We start from the raw sequence: 23,661 nt of genomic DNA on the forward strand, positions 1-23,661 counted from the left end.
AGTCAGCTTGTCGTTGTGTCCCTGGGCAAGACACTTCACCCCAAATTGGTCCTGTGGGGACTGCCCAATGTCGCTTTGGATAAAATCGTCTAATATGTGGCATGTAGTGTAATGTTGTGTAGTAAGGTAATTGAATATTTTACACAAGAAATATTCACCAATTATGCAAAAGGAGGCTTTTCCAAACTTGTTCGTATTGTACAACCAACAGAAGACCATTACAGTACCTTAGCACCTTGCCGTATAATGGTGAAGTTATTAAAAGTTTTGCTCAAGAAAAAATTCACCAAAACGTTTCCAAATCATAATTCTTTACAATAAATGTTTTAGTGCAGCCAGCAGGAGACAAGTGATGTGTGGCGTAATTTTGAAAGCACAACACTGCATTATAAAACTTATAATAACAATAAAGTTATTGAATGTTTTCACAAGAAGAAAATCACCAGAATTATTCAAAAGCTTGTTTCAGTATCACTACACTGTATAATAATAAAGTTGTTAATATCGTGACACAAGGAAAAAACACTTAAATCATATAAAATCGTATTCTTTCAAAATGTATAGTATACCCAGTAGGGTTTGGGGCTCCAACCACTAACCTTGCACTGGGCCACAACCAATCTTTTTATTAAAATACAGATACTTGTTTATTTGATGCCAAGTATTGAACACAATGTAGGTGTCAAACAGTTATTTTTCCATGTCTCATCCTCATCTCAATCGCTGAGTATCACATCATATGTGAATGTAAATATCAGTCAGCAACATATCATTTTTTATGCCCCAGCGCTTCATCGCAAACACTTTAGGTATACAGTTACTTTTTTGAAACATAAATCCAGCAATATGAAGGTTAATATGGCCACATTCAAACACGTGCGTGAATATAAAGATTTATACAACACAGAATATATTTGCACTTTTTGTATCTCAAGTAAACACACACAAGCACATACACACTGTCAAAACTGTTGACAAACCAAACCAGACAAACAGTTACTATCACAGCACACACAGTATTATCCCATGAGTCCACTGTGCCTCTGTGATGACTTTTCCTGCAGCATGTGGAGTAAAGTTCATCACTCCACCACCAGGGAGCAGTGTAGTCTTTCCAAAGTGCTCCACCATGCCAGCTGTGGATCTCCACTCTGCTCAAAGTTTGGTAAATAGAAAGAATAAGAGGTTTTAAAAGGTCAAGTCTGAAGCGAGATGCTTTGGAGCTTCACTCAAACTTGCGCAGGTGGTTGTAGAGGGACTGGACGTAGGTGAAGACACACATGGGGTCCGGTTTACGACCCATGATCATCATGTCGTCCACCTCGATCAGACGGTCGCAGCCGGCCTTCAACCTGGAGTCACAGACAGAGAGGATGGCAAAAGCAAAAATAAAATAAAGGAAAAACAATAACTAATTTACATTCAATTTTAGAAAAATTAATAGATTAAATGTGGAAATAAATGTTATTTTTTATTGTCTCTAATTATATTTCTACATTTCTAAATTATACATCTTGATTCTTTTATTTTTTCCTCTCTATTCCTTTCTTTTTATGGCACTTCTATGACGCCACAGACTCAATTTAAGCTTTCTTTGGTCTATTGATAGGTGCACAAAAGGTCATGAAATTGTTGAAATATCACAATTAGCTAAAACACAAGATGACATATTAAAATCAGCAGTTTTAAAGTGAAAATGTAACCACTTTACAATGACAAAGAACAGACAATGGATAATGTTTGTTCACCTATAAGAATTGATATGATTTGTTTTCTATTTTCTTATAGTTTCAGCTCCTACATGATGTGACAGATGATCATATGATGAATATACCAATATAAGAAAACAGCCAATATCATCCTGATGTATCAGTCGAAGCGCTTTTCTGCATCTAATATTGTGTCTTGGACAGTAGCCTACTGATAAAAACACTATCCCTTTACACTCTCACAAACATGTTTTGAAAACTTTAAGTATAAAATATATAGCGTAATAATTCATCTCCATCTAGAGCCCTATAAGTCTTTAGGGGGCAAATGTAAAGCTGCCACTATAGATAAAGGATTGATTCTGTGAGCAAGTGAATATTGTTTTTCAGTCAAATCAGCTTAATTCTGCAGCAGTGTTTTCGGCCATAGAATAACAGAGTCTTAATGTAAATGGAGTGGCATTCTTTAAACCGTGATATACAGTGTGTGTACATGGCCATATAGTATCTGTTTGTGGAAACCATAAGCAACAGAGTCAGCACACCTTTCACCAAACACGTCAAAGCAAAAACATCACCATATAAAATGTTCTGGCATAAAGAGGTCTATAAAAAAAGCAACAAAGAAAACCCATTAAGAGGCACAAAAAAGTTAAGTATTGCATTGTTGGTGCAGTCAAGCCAAATAAAAACGTCAAGGCTGTTTCAGCTAAATGTATAGGCTAAACCACAACTGACTTTCTACCAACAAAAATGTGTTTTGCTGTTGTATAATGAAACCAATGAGTTCATGGTAGCTCAATTTCTACTGAGGCTTTAAAGGAATAATTTGGGTAATGCTTGGTTTCTTCTGGAGAGTTACATGAGAAGATTGATACCTCATGTGTGCTTGTTAAGTAAGCAGCAGCCCGGATGTGGCTAGCCTAGCTTAAAGAAAGGAAGCAGGGAGAAGCAGTTACCATGTAAAGAAATGTGTAAAAGAGTGATTACGCTACATAACTCTCAAGAATTGTTACAAATTGTGTTCTTTACAGAACTCATGATGTGTTGAAATGTGTATGTTTACACTTTAGGTTGCGATTAAGTAAGTTATTTCCTTCCTGTTTCTGATCTTTAAGCTAAGCTAGGCTAACTTTGTCCTAGCTAAGACTGCATGCTGTGTTTTTCGCAGCATTTAATTGTTCAACAAAAAAGGAAAACGTTTTAATAAGAAAATAAACTTCTATTTTGCAAATAGTTTATTCTTGAATTTCAATATAGTAATTTGTAGGTTAATATATCGCAAAACAATGTTTATTTCTGTTATAAAAAAATATATTTATAAGGTAAAATATGTTATCAAACTCCAAATATAACAGACTGAAAGTAAAAAATCAATATCAGCGGTGTTAAATGTCATGCTTTCTATGGGCTCAGAACAGTCTCATAATACACACATGCACACAGAAGGATTCACACTTGTATTTCATGATCCGCAAAAGGATTCAAACTTGTATTTCCGGATCCACACTTGTGTTTTTCAATGCACACACAAATGTGTTCCGTTTCATATACATGTAAATAAAATCCAAATACAGAAAAAAGTTTTACATATGTATTTTTGATCCTCACATACTTGTTTTCCGTTTAAATCCCCTGAACCTGCAAACACAAACCGCTTTCTGTGCACGGATCGCTGTGCATTCGTGTGTGGGTTTTTTGAGACTCCCCTGACGGTCAGCCGATTCATACTTGTAATTTTTTCTATCTATAGCCAATCAGATGTCTCCTTCATTCTAAGCCAATCACATGAGCGCGCCCCCACGAGGGTATGATTTATTGCGTTCATGACACTTCATATACGCATTTTGCGCTGTCCGGTCAGCTCGCTAAACAGAGGGCGGAGCTTCAGATGATCATGCAGAGCTGCGTGTCTCCATCAGACTCACTCAGCAGCTGATCTGATCTCTCTCGGGTCCGGTTATACTTCACTCGCGTTTATGTCCATATCGATCAGATCCAGCTCTCCTGATCGGCCTTTATAGAGAGCACCGATCAAACTATTAAGAGTGAATATCGGCCGATAATGACCGGCGGGGCTCCCCCTGTTGACAGTTCACTGTCTAGCACTGGCTTCGTAGTGCACTGATCGATTAGGCTAAGCTAGCCTGTAGCTGCTCCCTCCACACTCACAACAACTTCATACAGACATAAATAAAGCAGCTGTATTCGCCACACAAGAAACACACATTTAAAACGGTTTTGCCTGCCGTTTTTGTGTACACAAGCATTCATCAATGGTTCGGAAAGTGGCGCTGTACCTTAAAGGAATGGTATGCTCATGACACTCATTTTTAAATAATTATCATCCGATAAAACAGACCAGTCTCTGCCAGTCTTTCTTTTTGTTTTTTTAATCCGATGACATTATCAGTGATTTTAAACTGATTAATTACCGAAATAACATCAACACTGTGGGCGGCGCCATTTTACCGGACGTGACGTAAACCATGCGTTTGGTTTCGAGGACACGTTGATGTTCATGTTATTTACTGTAGTTACTCTCTTCAAATATGCCTCATTGTATCGCGAAACATTGCCACAATTCTGATAGGAACAATCCACGGAATGCTCGGTTCCATCTGTTGCCAAAAGATAAGCGTAGGAAGTACGTTCGGAGGCAGTGGCTAGCGAAATGTGGCCGGCCCGAACCGAAAGATCCACAGGCGCATGTATGCAGCGAACATTTCAAGTTTCCGGACGACTACTCTGAGAGTATGGCTGCTTCTCAGGTCGACTATATTCATTTCCTCGCTCCTTGGTCCTCGGTCTCACCGGAAGTTGATTTGCCTGCGCCATCTTGAGTACCGTCCCATGGCTCTTATTTCTGCAGGAGGACCGAGGAGCGAGGAGCGATCATGGAGGAGCGATAACCGAGGAACCACCAGACCATCCTCCGATGAAATCCTCAGATACTCACCCCGCCCCCTTACTGTGTATCGCTCACTGATTGGACGAGGCAGTGTATGCACTGATCTGATGCTTCTTGACATGAGAGCAGTTTCCCAGCGGAGTGAAGAAAATACATGAACCTCACGGGACTCACTCCTCAGTTTATACCGTGTTTTGTTTCAATTAATGTATCATTTAGTTACAAATATGTGATATATCTGAACAACAAAGTGGTCAAAAATCATTTTATTCATTTATTGGAAACATTTTCATGATCGCTTTTTTCGTTTTACATTTTCATTTATTGTCATTTCCATTCAGTCAGTCATTAAGTGCTATTAAAATGTTAATGTGCTACATATCCAAACAAACAAACAAAGTGTGCAATCCAATGAATGTTAATCTAACTGGGTTTTGATAGATAACACATCTCTTTTTCTTCTCTCAATTATTTTATTTCGATTGTGCACTCTAATCAATATTAATCAAACTATTGTTCGTTTAAATACATTTTAAGAATAGCGTTTATCTTTTTTGAGAATGACTTCTTATTTTATTTCATGTATTTGGATCTACAACAGATGATACTAATGTGTGTGTCAGTAAATGTGCACTAACAGAGGCGGGGGTGTTTGTGGAAATAACGGGTACAGAGCTGGCTGCTGTCAGACGATCAGCTGTGCAGCGTCATCACAAACGGACGTCGCTTCACGTGACGCTCCGGAGGAAAGGACGTCCCATTGCTCTTAAAACTCATTTCCCTGCTTCTCGTGGTTTCCTTGCGTCCCTCCATGCTTCCCTGGTGGGAGGGACTAGACGCAGGGAAACGACGCAAGTGAGGGAAGCAAGGATTTCATTTAATCGACCTGAGAAGCAGCCCAGCTCTGTCCCCGTTATTTCCACACACCCCCCCGCCTCTGTTAGTACACATTACTGACACAAACATTTGTATCATCTGTTGTAGACCCCAATAAATAAAATAAAATAAGAACTAATTCTCAAAAAAGATAAACGCCATTCTTAAAATTTATAAACGAACAATAGTTTGATTAATATTGATTAGAGTGCACAATAGAAATAAAATAATTGAGAGAAGAAAAAGAGATATGTTATCTATCAAAACCCAGTTAGATTAACATTCATTGGATTGCACACTTTGTTTGTTTGTTTGGATATGTAGTATATTAACATTTTAATAGCACTTAATGACTGACTGAATGGAAATGACATTAAATGAAAATGTAAAACGAAAAAAGCGATCATGAAAATGTTTCCAAAAAATGAATTAAATGATTTTTGACCACTTTGTTGTTCAGATATATCACATATTTGTAACTAAATGATACATGAATTGAAACAAAACACGGTATAAACTGAGGAGTGACTCCTGTGAGGTTCATGTATTTTCTTCACTCTGCTCTCATGTCAAGAAGCATCAGATCAGCGCATGCACTGCCTCGTCCAATCAGTGAGCGATACACAGTAAGGGGGCGGGGTGAGTATCTGAGGATTTCATCGGAGGATGGTCTGGTGGTTCCTCGGTTATCGCTCCTCCATGATCGCTCCTCGATCCTCGGTCCTCCGGCAGAAATAAGAGCCATGGGACGGTACTCAAGATGGCGCAGGCAAATCAACTTCCGGTGAGACCGAGGACCGAGGAAATGAAAATAGTCGACCTGAGAAGCAGCCTATGATAAAACATAACATGGGATTTATTGAACAACCATTACTTAATGGAGATGCAGTACCATCGGTCTTTCTGGTGTCATCACCGACCAGGACACCAGTTCGGCCAGTTGAGAAATCGCCCTCTGCAAGTGTGAAGCGACGGAGGACCAGAAGTAGTGCTCGGAGTAAGAATAAGGTATGTTATAGCGCATTTCCATTGCAGCGGGTAGCCCCGTTTAAACGTCCTTTATCGTCCAGGCCAGGCCAGTTTTTGGTGGCCTTTCCATATAGCGTAGTACCGGCTAGTGGGTATTTTCCCCCAGTTTTTCCGGCCCCATAAAATCGTGGTTCTAGGGCCAGGGACAACGAGGCTGATTATGCTAAACTAGAGAGGGAATCGCTAGCAAGGGTGGTACTACATGCATACATATCTAGTAATCAAAATCATTGTATCTACTAAGTAGTACTAAGTAGGCTCGAACCTGTATGGCTGAATTCCCCCATCCAATCTCTTCATATTGCTCAAAACTTCTTCCTCGGCTGAGGAGTCCGAACTCAAATACTATGCCATGTTTTCGTGTGTTTACAAAGTGAATGCATGGGTGACGTCACGACCATCACGTGACTACTGAAAATGGGCAAAATGGCAGCGGCCTGACGGAATATACAGGTTTTGATAAAAAAGAGCTATAAAATCATTATTTACCGGGGAATATCGCTGATTTCTTCAGGGTATGATTTAAACATAATGTTTCACTAAATACTGAAGTTTTGATTAATTATCTAATGAGTGGAGCATTCCTTTAATAATATAAAAGATTGTATTTGCGTGCATTTCCTGTTCGGAAAGTGGCAATGTACTGAGAGTGGAGGTGTCCTGAGATTAGCGCCCGCAGGTAGGCTCCTTGGACCTGTCAGCTCCGGACTGCGCAAAATGCGTACATGAAGCGCTACGTCATGAACGCAAGAAATCTACCCTCGTGGGGGCGTGCTTATGTGATTAGCTTAGAGTTGAGGAGACATCTGATTGGCTATAGATAGAAAAAATTACAAGTACGAATCGGCTGAGCGTCAGGGGAGTCTCAAAAACCCACACACGAATGCACAGCGATCCGTGCACAGAAAGCGGTTTGTGTTTGCAGGTGCAGCGGTTTTAAATGGAAAACAAATATTTGTGGATCAAAAATACATATGTAAAACTTTTTTCTGTATTTGGATTTTATTTACATGTATATGAAACGGAACACATTTGTGTGTGCATTGAAAAACACAAGTGTGGATCCGGAAATACAAGTTTGAATCCTTTTGCGGATCATGAAATACAAGTGTGAATCCTTCTGTGTGCATGTGTGTATTATGAGACTGTTCTGAGCCCATACTTTTCCGGTTATTACCTGTCCCCTTGTGTGTTATGTAGCTTTTTATGCATGTAAACGGTCTGCAAAGTCACAAACTCTCAAAGTACACCCTGTAGCGAGTAAAACTCTAACACAGAAAATACCTGTCTATGCTACCCAAGCCCCCAGGAAGTGCGCCGGACTCAGATGAAAATATTCGTGCTGGCCAAACGGCGGTACTACACTTCCGTTTGGTTGCCAGGCCCGGAAACACTTTTTCCCATTGACTTACATGGGGAAAGAGTGATCTGTAACTCGTTGGATAATTTTTTTTAAACTAAATAAACTACCCAGTATGAACACTTGTATAGCCCTTATTAAAAACATTCGTTCCTCAAGTTGTAAACATTTGCTAATAACGTTATTCTGAGAGTTATTTCCCTCTGCATTATGAACGCGCATCTAACCCACGGGACCGCGCCGCCCGGCACGTTCATGTTACGTGTCCCGACCAATCAGAGCACACTGTGCTCACAGGGAGGGTGGGGCTGGAGCTATTGGAGCTACAACGAGCCGTTAAAGGCAGAGAGTGAAATTCAGTGAATACACGTAGTTTACAGAGATGCTGTATGAGAAACCAATGTGAGTTGCGTTTATCTTTACCCATGGATGCACAATAAGAACGGATCCATATCGTCTTACTGCCATCCCACGGAGCTGTAATAATGGATATATTGCACATGTTTGCTGTAATTCATTATCATACTACATGGGCTGTATGATTAAATCTTGTACCGTAAATGTTGTATTAAATAAAGTTAATATTACCGACATTATTAACGTCCCTGTAGCTTCGTATTGCACTAAGAAGCTTATTGCACTGTATATAAATATATATATATATACAGTGCAATAATAATTTCATGCTAAATGAAGCTCTGTTGGATATCACTAGATCCTGTTACAGCGTAATATAAGTACATAACGATTGATGTGTACATTAGCATCATTACTAGCTAGCCGCTAGCTAATATCTGCCGCCTCGTTCATATCAAATCCATGATAACAACAATCCATTACCATGCTGTCATGAACGCGCGGTGCTGTTATGTGTACGCAAATTGACGTGCTTGATGTGAACGAGCATTTTGGTTAAAGTTGCGCATGCTCTATGAGTGCACATACGGGTACTTCTCAGGCATGCTGGGTAATCTGTGACGTTTCACTCTCTCAAAAGTTGAGCCATTTTATCATCATGTGCTAATGAGCAGCTCTCATAGGAATGAATGAGGCCCCGCCTCCCACGCTGTATCCAGTTCTTATTATACATCCATGATGCTACCCCAGAACGCCTCGTTGGAGATTTTCTTTTTCCATTTTTTTCTTCCGGGAACCAAGTGACGTAACGACGATTCAAATGGACCAATCCGCGAAGCTCCTCACACACACACACTCAGCCAGCCTTATTTTTCTCAGCTGCAGCTACGCGGATTTCTCAGCCTGGACTCAGCCTGAGACAGCGGGACACGGCGAGGCCCGGACCGAGCACACACACAGACCCACAGCCAGGCTGCGGGTGTGTGTGTGTGCTCCAGCCGAGTGTATGTTATGTCTAGTTAATGTTAAAAGCCTCTGAAACAGCACTGTCTCACATATGATCAGATGTCACCATGTTTTAATGTTAGCTCTTAATGCTAACCTTAATCAGCATACTTGTACAATGAATATCTAATTAATTAAAATGCCTAATTTCCATCATATCAGAGTGACTCCTAAAAGGTTATTCTGATATCACCATCACTCACTCGGCAGTTCCAAAGGCCAGTTCAAAGTTGTGTTTGCGGTTGGCAGGCAACAAAGAGGTGTAGTCAAACTCAGTGGGGAAGAACGAGTGGACCAAAGCACAGAAAGCCATCCCATCGCTCCAGCTGGACGAGAAGTTCTGGATTTCGATGTTCTACAGAGGAACAGAGAAAAGGCAGATTTGGTGATGTTGTGGCAGTAGGGGAATTTTGTGTGCGTAAGCAGTGACAGCTATAAGAAAAAGCAGTGACAGCTATAAGATTGAAGGAGGTACAACATACATGACTGTCATTGTTACTTTTTTAAAACATCTCCCATTCATTGTCTAGCCCATAGTTCTAATGAACAGAACAGACTTCCTCCCCTCCACTTCATCTGCTCTCCTGCTTTTGGTTCTGTTACATGCTTTTGAAATCATGTCATTTCAAAGGCTGCCCTTTATTAGTCTGGAGTTTGCTTTGAAATAAATCGCAACTTGTCAAGTCATCACCCCCTCTCTCTTTCGTGTGTGTGCTCCCAGTTAATAAGAGTCTTGGCTTTGCCTGGCTTGACTATAACCTAAGCCACATGGAGCGGCTGGCACAGGCTGCTGTGAAGGAAAGGGTACCAGAGTGCAGCAATGTGTCGGCGTTCTCAACCATGACTGAGACTATTTTAACCCTTATCCCCTAAAACACACACACCCCAATATTTTTGAAGGAGCCTCACTTCCCTACACCTCTAAGGTTGAGAGGAAGATAATTAGCACGTTAGCATTAGCACTACCGCAATGTGTGCTAACAGGTTAAAGTTATATGAAAAACAGACTGGAGTTGGGCTCATTTACAACACTTTGGCTGTTTTGGTTATTTTAAATCTTTCAGCATGTTTTCTAGTATTTGTCTAGTATAATTGTGTGCCCCTGTTTAAGGAATAGTTCAACATTATGGGAAAATTGTAATTTGCTTTATTGGCTGTCCAGTAAGTAAGTAAGGATGTGGAGCCGAGAGCGTTTAGCCTAGCTTAACCTTAAGGACCTGAGGCAGGTTCAAGTTTGTTTTTTTATCACATGCACAGAAACAAAGTCGTTCGCCAGGAAAATCTGAAGTGTCAGGTTTCCACCAACAATGCTCATTATATATAGAAAATAGAAAACAAAGATAATGCAAGTGTCACGATCTGTCTTTATGATGTTTTGTCTTGTCTTGTTTCATGTTTTATGTTGAAAGGTCTTCACTTCCTGTCTTGCCTGTTTCTGTCTGCGTTGTGTCTTGTTTAGATCTGTCTGTGGTTCCCGGTCGTTAGTTTCCCTGGTGTGTCTAATTTACCCGATTGTGTTCACCTGGTGTCCCTGTGTTTTCTCCTCCCTCCTCACCTGTGTCTTGTTTCTGTGATTAGTCTTGTGTGTATTTAAGTTCTGGTTTTTCTGTCTGTCTTTGTCGGTTCGTCTTTTGTCATGACTAGTTTGTCGGTGAGTGTTCTGTTTTTTCGTTGTTATCTAGCCTTGAAATAAAGGAATTGTCACTTTATTCTGCATTTGGGTCCTACCTGCTTCACACACCGTGACAGAACGAATCGACCACAAAATGGACCCAGCAGATGATACATGGGAGGTTGAATTACAGCATTTAACCTTCTATCTGGCTTGCTGCTTCGATTGGCGGAAGGGAGCGTCCAGTGTTCGGCAGAAGAGGGCCGCTCTGGTAGGCAGCAGAGAAACCATGTTTTGTTGAGTTTTTACCTGACTGGATTTTGGACTTCCTTCAAGCATGTGATTCCAGGCATGCTAGCTCCCTGTCTCCCAATTCCCAACCTGGCACCATACGCCTTGGTGGGTTCCGCCTGAAGTCAACCCGTGCTTCTGCCCCAGTTCCTGCTCCTGTCCAGGAGTCGTATTCCGGAACTCGTCAGGCTTATGGAGGTCCACGGAGTATTCAGGAGGCTGCTAAGAGGAGTCGTCGCAAGGCCAGGCTAGCAGCCCGAGCCCCAGCAGCCATGGTTCCGGCTCCAGTACAGGCCCCAACAGCCATGGTTCCGGCTCCAGTGCCGGACCCAGCAGCCATGGTTCCGTGCTCCAGTACCATCCCACATAGCCATGGTACCGTGCTCCAGTACCACCCCACACAGCCATGGATCCGTGTTCCGGTTCCTTGCCCAGCAGCCATGGTTCCGGCTCCAGTGCCAGCCCCAGCAGCCATGTTTCCGGCTCCAAAACCGGCCCACACAGCCATGATCCAGGCTTCAGCTCCGGACCTTACAGCCATGTTTCCGGCTCCAGAACTGGATCTTACAACCGTGGTCCCTGCACCAGAGCTGGCCCATACAGCCATGGTTCCGGCCCCAGTTCCAGCCATGATTCTGGCTCAAGTACCGGGCCCAGCAGCCATGGTTCCGGCCCCAGTTCCAGCCATGGTTCCGGCTCAGGTACCGGCTCCAGCAGTCATGGTCCCGCCTCCAGCACCTCGTCTCCTGCTGGCTCCCCAGCCGACGCCAGCTCCCCGAGTCTTGTCGGCGTACCGGCCGACTCCAGCACCTCGTCTCCTGTTGGCTCTCCAGCCAACACCAGCTCCCCGAGTCTTGTCGGCGTACCGGCCGACTCCAGCACCTCGTCTCCTGCTGGCTCCCCAGCCGACGCCAGCTCCCCGAGTCTTGTCGGCGTACCGGCCGACTCCAGCACCTCGTCTCCTGCTGGCTCCCCAGACGACGCCAGCTCCCTGTGTCCTGTCGGCGTACCGACCGACACAAGTCCCCTCTCAAGTCCCCTCTCAAGTCCCCTCTCAAGTCCCCTCTCAAGTTCCTACCCGAGTCCCCTCTCAAGTTCCTACCCGAGTCCCCTCTCAAGTTCCTACCCGAGTCCCCTCTCCAGTTCCTACCCGGGTCCCCTCTCGAGTCCCCTCTCCAGTTCCCTCTCCAGTCCCCTCTCAAGTCCCCTCTCAAGTTCCTACCCGAGTCCCCTCTCGAGTTCCTACCCGAGTCCCCTCTCGAGTCCCCTCTCCAGTTCCCTCTCGAGTTCCCTCTCGAGTTCCCTCCTTTAGTCCATCCTCTAGTCCCCTCTCTAGTCCCTCCTCTAGTTCCCCTCGCGAGTCCCCTCTCGAGTTCCCTTCTCTAGTCCCTCCTCTAGTCCCCTCTCTAGTTCCCCTCTCGAGTCTCCTCTCGAGTCCCCTCTCGAGTTCCCCCTTGGTTCCCCTCTCGAGTCACGTCTCAAGTCCCTACCCAATATCCTGGTCCGTTGGAGGTTCCGCTGGGGGTCCTGCCAACTGCATGTCCTGTCCCGGTGGAGGCCCCGTCGACTACTCCTCTGCCGGGGGTCCTACCAACCCTTTGTCCTGTCCCGTTGGAGGTCCCGCCGACTACTCTCCTGCCAACCCTTTGTCCTGTGCCGTTGGAGGCCCCGCCGACTACTCTCCTGCCGGGGGTCCTGCCAACCCTTTGTCCTGTCCCGTTGGAGGTCCCGCCGTCTACTCTCCTGCCGGAGGTCCTGCCAACCCTTTGTCCTGTCTCGTTGGAGGTCCCGCCGTCTACTCTCCTGCCGGGGGTCCTGCCAACCCTTTGTCCTGTGCCGTTGGAGGCCCCGCCGACTACTCTCCTGCCAACCCTTTGTCCTGTGCCATTGGAGGCTCCGCCGACTACTCTCCTGCCGGGGGTCCTACCAACCCCTTGTCCTGTTCCGTTGGAGGCCCCGCCATCCTCTGTCTCGCCGGGGGTCCTACCAATCCCGTGTCCTGGTCCCCTTCTGTGGGGGATCCCCCGGGCCGTCCGCCCGAATCCCCCTTTTTGAACTCTGCCTTGCCCCCGGGCCGTCCGCCCGAGATCCCTTCCTGGTCCTCTGCTGTGCCTCTGGGTGGTCAGCTCAGTCCCGTCCTCCTGACCCCCTCCACCCACCCCTGGTGATCTAGTGATATGTGATTAGTCTTGTGTGTATTTAAGTTCTGGTTTTTCTGTCTGTCTTTGTCGGTTCGTCTTTTGTCATGACTAGTTCGTCGGTGAGTGTTCTGTTTTGTCGTTGTTATCTAGCCTTGAAATAAAGGAATTGTCACTTTATTCTGCATTTGGGTCCTACCTGCTTCACACACCGTGACAGCAAGTGAAATAAAAACAATTATGTAAGATACAATAATGGATGAAATAACTTCAATAAAGTTATTGAAATTGGGCAGTAATCGCAAATTACTAAACTGAATGTAAACAGAAGTGTAGTAAATATATATTTGAAATGTCCAGTATAAATGTACTAACAACCTGAGTTTCATATCAAACTTCTAATTTATCCAAAAAAACCTAATAATTGTATTTAGGCAATCCATCACTGATATGTCAAATCTTATCTTTTATATGTATAAGTTGCATTATTACGAAACAATTATTTGTGATGATCTTAGTTTTTGTGCTTTAGTTTACAATTTTATTTTGAAATGTATTTTCTCCCTGTGTCTCGTCCTGTTTTTACTTCCTGTGTTTTCCCTTCTGTGCCTGATTGTCTGATAGTGTTCACCTGCTGCCCCTGTGTTTGCAGTAGGAATTCATTATGGATGTATCTTGCTATTTAAGCAAGCTAGCTGATAGCTTAGCATTTTCTATTCCACCCACTCATCAAAATATATTAACTTCTGGCTCCAATAAACTGATATAAAGAGAGCCAAAATGCCAAACTTGACACTTCCAAACTTTTATCGTCAGATCAATGGGTCACATCACAGTGGCTGCATATACTTCTTATGTACAGTCTACAACTTTACCTGGTAGCCTATGGTCTTGGATCGGCACCACTCAAGAAGGATCTGCTTGATGCTGCTGGCGCTGGATACCCCAAAACTCTGAGACCGCTTCAGTTTAGGTTTAGAGTCTACTGGTTTGGGGTGACTGTACAAAAGTAGACACAGAGAAAGTATACATGAGAGAGTTTCAATGCTAAGAAATCGACCATAATTGTCAACATGACACAAATGCACTTTGCTTGTACCTGTTATTGGCTTCAGAGTCGAGCCTTTCGAAGATAGATCGACGGGCCTGGGCACCAATGTTACGTGGCAGAGTCTGAGACCTCACAAGCTCCCGCCTCCTCTCTCCTACCTGACCATAGGATCTGTCACTGCTTACATCATCTACATCATCGTCTCTGCAGGACGGGAGCACAGAAGGGTCAGACAAACACATTTTACCTACCCTTAAAGTTTCATGAGTCACCTTTCACTCACCTGTCATGCTGCACAAGTCCTGAGTAGGTGACAGACTTTGCTGGGACGGAATTAGCTTTCTCTGCAAAAGACTACAAGTCAGTAAATGATATCCATGATATTGTGTCAAAGAGGGTAGCACATGTTTCTTATTAAAGCTTGTCTCACCTTGAAGGCGGGGAGATCCCAGTGCTCTGATAGGTGTGGGGGTCCACGAAGAAGATACTAACAGCCACGAAGAAAAGGCTAAATTACGATGGCATAACAGTATAGATGGTAAAATCTTTCATCTGTCCATTGAGTAGTTAGAGTTAGAACTGAGACCATGACCCACCTGGTTGAATTGGAAACTCTTCTATTGGTTGGATCCGGTTAGTGCTAGCAGCTGATTGGCCAGTAGGTGAGTCATCAGAGACTGGAGAGGAACGAGAAGCAGAAGGGCTGCTGGGAGAGTCTGGGCCCTTCATTTCTGCCGTCTTGGTTGTAGCGGTGATGGGGAGGTGGGGCATCCTCATGGCGACAGGGGCTGTGTGCTCGTGTGGGAAGTTATTCGGGGGAGAGACTTTTCCGTGTAGCAACTCTAACGGTTCTGGTAGGATAAAACAAATAGTCTATTTAGTCACTTATTTGCAACCGCAGTTTATATGACTCATAGAAGCTTCGGAGATTCCTGAGTGGGGTATTACGGAGGATTTTTATATCGTAGAACAAAACGGGAACATTTCTTAAGCTTAAGAGCAGACCTTATTTCAGGATTTTACTGCAAACACATTAAAAAACGATGACTTCAAGACAAGAGAACCGGAAGTGGTTAAATTAATTTCCTGGTTTTAAGACACATTACTCCACCACTCTTTTATGTCTACCATTCCGAATAACCAACCAACAGATAATTATCACCAGAATTTCCCTCACAAAAATCCCAATTGTTTTAGTTCTTGCCGTAAAAATTCCTTATGATTCAAATGTGAAAAATGCACTACAGGAAACTTTACTGTTATGTTTTGTGATACTTTTGTTATTTACTATAAATGGTCTACAACTGCTGTGAGACCGGGTTGGCATGAAAGATACTTCTAATTGAATACATTGTTTTAAAAACCGTTCTGTGAGACACAGAAAAAAAGGGAAACTCGTTTGCGTGACAACACATCAATAGATGAAATCACGTGAGTATTTCACACTGCTCTGTTGCGTTGTGCGACCACGTGTTTTAGTTTTATAATAATGTATCTTTGAATCCTTTTTGGGGTGACTTATCCAACGTCATGCAATTATAAGAAAGAAATAAGCCTTAATCATCCCTATTAACTCTACTAACAAATATAAAGTTAGTCAGTTATTTGGAATTTAACTTCCAATAAGACAGGAGACACAAACACTCTGAGTTCAGAATGGTGTGAGTCAAGCGCCAAACACCTCACCTAACCATAATCCCTTATGACATCATCAGGGTTGTTTTTCCAGACTTTACAAAGCTTGACTTTCATGTGTAAAATCAGCGGGTGACGTAGTTACCTGTGGTAGCAGCGTGTCCATTCTCCAGTCCAGCATGTGTTGGGGTGGGGTCCACCTCTATGGGCTCCTCTCGCTCAATACTCTGAAACACATAGAATCAGAGTGAAAAACAACACTAGCACCCTTCATGGTTTCAAAAAGGTAAATTAAGTCATATTTGACCTTTACTAGTAAGAGGGTTGTTTGTGGAGGGTTTTAACTGCAGTAAGTTAAAAACATTCGTCGTGAAAGAAAGCTTTTTAATAAGAACCAGGTGGAATGATCACTGTGGTTGCACTGAGTTGAATGATTGCCAAACCTTATTTTTTAGAATTGTCCTGGTTGCCCCTGTAATACTGTGGATATTCTGTCATAAACAAAAAAGTTGTGTTTTGATCTCAGAGTCAGGGCATCATGTTGCTCTGGTTTGAACAAAGAAATAATTCCAGATGTCCGATGCTCATTGAGTCATTGTTGGACCATTTCACTCTTTTCAGGTTCTGGACTTTTTGGACGACATATGGGCTTTTGGACTTCAGACAAAACAAATCCAACAAACAAATTGCAGAGGCATGACACAACCTCCGTACTTCAAAGTCTGCCAGATAAATAAGTTGGTTGAAGACATGAAAGGCACCAGAACGTTCTGTGTCTCAGCGCCCCCCCTCCTGAGATAAGACTTGGGAAGTCTTTGGCACCGCTTTGACTGACATACTCAGCGATGCTCAAATATATCCGGTGATCTGGCAGCTCACCGCTAAAGAGGATCAAGTTTAAATGTCAAACATCATCAGCATCTCAAGTCTGCATTTCATTGTCTCTGTGACTCTGTCTATTTCCTGTATCTGTATTCCTGCAGCGATGCCCCCCCCCCCTTCTCCAAACACAATCAGCTTCATGGAAACAGCTAATCACTTTCCTGAGCAGATACTTCTATCTCACACTCTCAACCACAGGCTGCTGCTGACCCACATCGGTTGTGGGTCAAGCTGTCACTTTCCATGTGGCCCTGTCAGAACGATAGATATAGCTCAATGTGTTTATAGTCGGCCCCTTTGGCACGGAACAACACTTCTCGGGTCAATAGTGCAACGCTGATAGATATGCACGTTTTCTCCATGTCAGTATCAAACCACATGTCACATTGTATCTGTGTTGGACCCACAGAAAATGAAAGAGGCTTTCAGGAGACGTAATTCACCCTTTTGGCGACTAATAACTCTTAACAGCTGCTTGTGACCCAAACTTGGCCGTCACTGTGGAAGTAAATAGCCGAGGCTGATTTGAGTGCTGTGTTTGACCCAAACACATTATTTCACCCTGCATGCAGCTCTGTGTTTGCATAACGTCAGCATGTTTAGAGGCAGAGTAGCAGCATCTGGTCAGCGTGTCCCTGCTGTCAGAAACATCTACATCTAAAAACAGAGCAACGTTAGCAACAGTAGGTTTTGTGTTGATGAAATAAAGTTTTTAGTTTGGGCCTTTTGAAGAAAGTGGGTTTATCAGAGCTTTTTCCCTTAAAAAAGCTGTTTCTAGATCAACACTTTTAAGGGAGATGAATCAAATCAGTGATGCTGCAGGCCCTAAAACCAAAGAAAATAAGCTTAAAGATGCTAAAAGGCATCATTCATAGGTTCAAAAGGTAGAAGGATATCTCAAACCTCTACAAAGAAAACCAAAACTTGTCTTTCTGCTTGGCTGGATACCACTACAGATAAGGATACTAGGAAAACGTTTTTGAACTTGCGTAACTAAATCTGTTAGGAAGTGAATAAAACAATTTGAGTTTTTATTACCAGCCAGAAGATAACGTCTCTAGCAAGTCTGAAACCTAACACCAGGACTGTATCCCCTCTTGTCTCACATATACATGCAGGCAGAAAAAAAACAATATACTGCTCTAGCTGTGAGATTGCATGCTGTGCACATTTCAGGAAAGTGTGTAAACGTGTCTGTGTTTTTCACTGAGCTCACCATATAGGAATGCATGTGGGGAGTGTGTGTTAAAGCAAGGCAAGAAGAGTGTGTGTGTGGGGGGGTCGTCACTTTATAAAGAGCGAGGGGTGACACATCTAGAGGGGAATAAGGGAAAAAGTGAGGACATTATGTATGAGAAGGTGAGCAAGGCAGAGGGGAGAAGTTGTATATTGCATGATGGGAAATGAGGCAGAGGGTCTGGGGGAGTGAGGTGGAAGCAGCTGGCCATCCAGCAGGAGGAGGGAGACAAATTGCACAATGTCTGGCTTTGGGGAGGGGAGCTTTCCCAGCTTAAGTACTCAGATCGTCAGATGTTGGAGTGGGATACGTGATAGTGGAGCTGCTGAGGGTCCTGTAAACTCTCTGGTATCTGGAGGTCTTACTGGCAGAACACACTGGTGCTCGACACTTAACGTGGCACAGTACTGCCCAGGAACCTGAGGACATGTTGCACCCAGGACCTTGCTGCACATATGTGGCTTACAACAACACAAGTACACAAACACTTTGGCATCACAGCCTCATGAGTATGCATACAAACATCAACAGCTATTTGTTGGATTTACTCTGAAGGGCAAGTGAGATTCATCTTATCCAATGATCCATTCTCTAAGTCTGATCTAAATATTTACTCTCTGTGTTACTGACTTATGAGTAAGATGTGTTTCTATCTCTGACTCAGTGAAAAAGGAAACAAAGACTGATTTATACTTTAAGTATGATGACCTGTTATTAATTAAGAATAGCAAACAGGTTCTCCTATTGAATGGAAACAGTCCTGTATGGTTTTCCCCCTGCTTCCTGGCAAACATTGCATTTATTCCTCCATACTTTATCATTTCATACATTTTCTTTGTTTGTTTATGTGCTAAATATTTGATTTGGAGACCATCTTATCATAAGATTGAATGAAGAAATAAAAATGCACATTTCTCCATTGTCTTAATCAAAGCACAAGACCAGCTAAAAAGGACCATCAGCAACCTCTGATCTTTTATCGTAGCCAGGAAACTCTCAAGTGCAATGTTCTACCCAAAGGTCAATATTGTGGCTAGCAGCTGCTACACGGCAAATATTTATACATTGAGAAGTGTGGATATATAAGACCATCGCCAGCAATGAAAACCAGTGTAAATATACTGAAGCTGCTCCGAAGCTTCCCACTGGGCATATTAACTTCTATCTGCTTCGGTTTAAACAAATGCTACACAACGGGAAAAATGTGACAGAGTTCAACATTTTCCAAGACACACAAAGTCTGTGTAGCCATAGCATAGCTTAGATATAACTTATAGATAACATATCACATATTTCAGCTTCTTTAGTGACAGTTCCTGAGAACAAAGTTAAATGTGTTGTCAGCTCTGTAAATTCCTCCACCTCAGTTGTTCTGTGTACTCTGTTTAGTGCTAATTAGCAACCGTTAGCATGCCAACACTATAGGTTAGGAGCAAAGATTACTCGCCTCTGACTGGTTTATTCAAGCAGAGTGACTTTCATGACTGTAGTTCATTATTCTTTTTACTAAGAATTGTTTTGGAGGATAGTAATGGCACTGACTACCTCCACTGAATACTTCCCATACTTCCTTGGAGTGCATCATTGCACCATGAGTGGGGAACTATAAAATGATTGTGGGCGAAATGAGTGAAAGCATGAGAGCAGAGAAGGAAGAAGAGGATAAGGATGAAATGTTAAGAAAGGAAAACGAAATTGATCATGCCACCTCCAGAAGCTTTTCCGTTATCCTGAACCAAACCAAACTGAAAACTTAAGGAATACCGAACCAAAAATAAGTAAGAGGTAACTAAAGACAATTCCCATTCATCTTCCAATGTTAACTCAGTGGAAGTTAGGACATGTAATGTGAACCAAAAACAAATGTAGGACTATAACAGAATATTTGCAGATGCTACAATATCGGCTGTTTGCTTTGAGACAAAGTGCCCTGGGAAACCCGTCTATTCAAACAGGAGGAGGTATGTGCTGGGCGTTCAGTCAGAGGACAATGTTTAGCTGTCAGAGGCACCTTCATCACTGACACTTTCATAAAGACCCTGTCGGGGTGGGGGTGAGGTGTGGACGGGACGACTCGGCCGCTGGAGGGTGACAGTTTGACAAAGATACACTGTAGGCTGCTGGGAAACGCAGTGCACTCAGAAAGTGGTGTTGGGTTTGTAGAGCAGCAACATCAGCAGTATAAGGGCAGATGCATGTTCTGGTATACGCAATGCTTCTTTAAAGAAATCCACTGGGTTGTCCTCAGCTACCAGAGGAAACAGCTAGTGACAGAGGTTATTGCTCTGTAATTTCCTTTTGGGAGTCTCCAGAGGAATCCTCTCGGAGGAAGAAAGACACAGTCAAACCACCTGTTCTTCAAATACATCCACGCAGCCTGCAATTTATTTTGCTCGAAAAATCGCAGGGAATACCACTTTGAGTTTAGTGTGGAAATATGCGCAGCCTTTGAACTGAGAGGATATAAAAACATAATTGCAGGTGAGAGCTACTGTACAGAGAAAAGTTCTCTTCATAAACACAGTACTGCTAAATGCAGGATACAATCTCAGGTGGAGACAAGACACCATTTTAAGTGCATCTTAAAACCAAGAATGTATTTATGATTTGAAGGTATGTAACAATCTGTTGCATTCTCTTTTAATGTAAGAGATAGAGACAGTTCTTACTTCACTGCTGGCAAAGACAATGGATGGGAAGTGCATTTGTCTCTTTTGATCAAGAGCAACAGCAACTGCTTCTAGTGTTCTCTATGGCCACAATGGCATCGTTGCAAAATGAAACCATAACGTTGTCCTGGATACACCAGGCCTTTTTTAGCAGCTTAAATAAACACTTATGATTAATAATGAATTACAAATAATTGAACATTGACTTAAGGTTTCACCTGTTACAGCAAAGTCCTGTGCTACGGCAAAGTCCTGTGTTTGTATATCCAACCCAACCTCCTTCCTCATTGGACTTTCCTTGACTATGATTACAAACATGGTTGTGATCCTGGACAAAATACCTTTCACAAGAAACCTGATTGGCTATGCAGTTTCTTTGTAGGAAAAATAAATGTTTAGGATACATTTGTATCGTTTTTTCATCTTAAAGAAAGAAAGAAAGAACGACAGACTTTTATTTATCCTAGAGGGGAAATTCAGGGTTTCACTCTGGTTTTATTTACTTTAAACTAGCTGATATGCACATGAACTCAGCCTTGCCTAAGGGTACCTCGGCAGTGCCTAGGAGGTGAACTGGTACCTCTCAAGCTACGAGGCCACATTACGTATTTTGGTCCTTACGGGCCAAGTCCCTACAGACTGAACTACTGCCATCATACATTAAATAATAATGAATATTTCATCCATATTCTTTATTTTATGAGACTCGCTGATAAACCTCACAAACATTACTTAAATGCCTTATGCATGTGATGTATGTTAAGTATTCTACGTTACGTACATAAGTTTAAAAACTCAGTTTCACAAACAATTAGTTGGTTTTACATGAGACATGCAATCTCCTAGGGGAAAGTCCTATGTTTGTTTCTGTCCAACACAATCTCCTAGATGAGTCGCTTTGGTCTACCTTTGGTCACCAGACCTCCTCCATTACAATGGCCCTGCATGTCCAAAACTGACACTTAAGGGGCAAAGGGCTGCAATATTTGACTAGTTTGGATTCAGAATACTCCACAAATAACACTATGAACTGTATACAGTATACTGTAAAACTTGCTCAACTGGCCCATTGTCCAATCAGTCTGTTGACTGTTTAAAGATTTGTAAGAACCATGGAAAATAACAGTATGGTTTCAGTCTCTTTCAGGCCAAGTATCTGCAAGAGAAAGGTCCTGCTAGCTGTAGGGGAACATATCATTTTTCATTCTATTACTCCCTCGTTGCTCCAAAATATGTTAACAATAGAGAGTGACTCTCCTTGTCTTCCACAGTCCTCCTCTCCTACTGTTCCTGGCAGTGAGGCAGAAAGAGGGGGAGGCAGAGGAGGGGGGAGTCTGACACTCTGACCTCTGGTGGGGGAGAGGTCCGGGAACACATACAGTCTGTATCACCTCTTCCCTCACATCTATTTGGGGTACTTCCAATCTGGTTCCAGACTTATCCAGCTCAAATACAATGGATATGATGCGATTGATTGATTTTCTTTTTCAGCAATCAGTGCCGGTGGACCACTAGGGTCCAGAACGACTGTATGCAAGAAGTTTACGGAATCACTGATTTTCAATGTTTTTTGCAACCTGGAGTCCTGAAGTTAAAACACACTATGAAAGGGTTAAGGTTCTTAGACAGAAACACGGACAAGACCTAATCCAGAAAGTTACCGCCCTGTCAATCACAAGGTAGCTTTGCTTTGAGCATAACATCATTCTGTATTGAAGAAGACTTCAATACCTAGAATTGATCTATAAACTCATTAAGAATATGTTCACTAAGGTAATAAATCAAGTTAGAAGTAGGGTAACTTTCTCATAGACCTTTATATAATCATAGTTTTTCCTTTGTAAACAATGGAGTTGCCCCTTGCTGGCTATAAGAAAGAATGCAGGTTTAAGGTACATAAGCCATAGGCCATGAAATGTGGTTTGCACATTCATGAACCACTGAAGATGAATGCATTTTTTGCAAGTACAGGACTTTGGTTGATGACCATTTACCTGCATAACTAATGACATTCCCATCCGCCTCAGCTGTACAGTATTGTGTGTTTAAAGTGTCAGCGAACTAAGATTGTGAGTGACACAAACATTATGAATTGATGATTCATGACTGATAAGCACTTCAAAGTTATTAGACACCAGACAGCAGACGTCCCATAACATCATTCATCATATAAACTACTCAGTCTGCAGACATCATGGCCTGAATCGTGTTTATACTTGGACCTGAGGCTAGTAACAGAGCACATAAACACATCTATAAAAGATGGAGAAGCAGCAGAACCAGATATTACCACCCTGAGAATTTAGATTCACAGTTCCTCAGAGAAAAAGATGAGGAAGCAACCTGGAAACTTTACACTTTGAATTTCCTCTTCGGAGGTTTGACAGACAGATAGCTCATATTCTTACTCCTCCTGACCCCAGAAATGCCCAAAGTAGCAGTTTTATCTGGGTCATCTTCCTGTGTTGGTTATGATTATGTCTGACAAAAGCAGAAACCCATGCTCTCCCATATTATTCCACGCTAGTGTCACCCAACCTCTAAAACCAATTCTCCTCAAAGTGCCTTCTGGACATTAATCCAAAACACTGGATTTGCAGTTAAATGGCTTTGTGAAGTATTCACATGGTGGATTGAGCTGACGAAGCCAGAGGTAACCTTAAAATCCCCCTCCTCAAGTTGACTTCCAGTAAGGCTTACTGGTTCCAGAGGGCAGCAGGGGCCAACTGTCCCACAGGCCAGTCAGTTATTAACCTGTTTCCACAGAGATGATGACGGGAACACGGCCTATTGTCTGGAAGTCATTAAGAGAGCCAGGGGTAGCCAGGGAGTGGTTGCATACCTCTGTTAAACCCCCAGCATGCACACACACACACACACACGCACGCACGCACGCACG

General features: G+C 42.8%; 1 protein-coding gene across 1 annotated transcript in view; it reads right to left on the bottom strand.

Annotated features, from left to right (window-relative positions):
- Nucleotides 1–294: 294 nt before the first annotated feature.
- The window catches only part of smtnl (smoothelin, like), a 33,770-nt gene continuing 10,403 nt past the window's right edge, over nt 295–23,661 (bottom strand). Inside the window, exons 3-10 of the mRNA XM_034239895.1 lie at nt 16,120–16,201; nt 14,936–15,190; nt 14,770–14,826; nt 14,623–14,683; nt 14,388–14,543; nt 14,164–14,287; nt 9,451–9,602; nt 295–1,352 (exon numbers count right to left, since the gene is read on the bottom strand). Of these exons, the coding sequence (XP_034095786.1) occupies nt 1,226–1,352; nt 9,451–9,602; nt 14,164–14,287; nt 14,388–14,543; nt 14,623–14,683; nt 14,770–14,826; nt 14,936–15,190; nt 16,120–16,201 (1,014 nt within the window). The 3' untranslated portion in view covers nt 295–1,225. The remainder of the gene's footprint in view (nt 1,353–9,450; nt 9,603–14,163; nt 14,288–14,387; nt 14,544–14,622; nt 14,684–14,769; nt 14,827–14,935; nt 15,191–16,119; nt 16,202–23,661) is intronic.

This window comes from Gymnodraco acuticeps, unplaced genomic scaffold (genome assembly GCF_902827175.1).
Source record: "Gymnodraco acuticeps unplaced genomic scaffold, fGymAcu1.1, whole genome shotgun sequence".
In the NCBI taxonomy this organism is placed as follows: Eukaryota; Metazoa; Chordata; class Actinopteri; order Perciformes; family Bathydraconidae; genus Gymnodraco; species Gymnodraco acuticeps.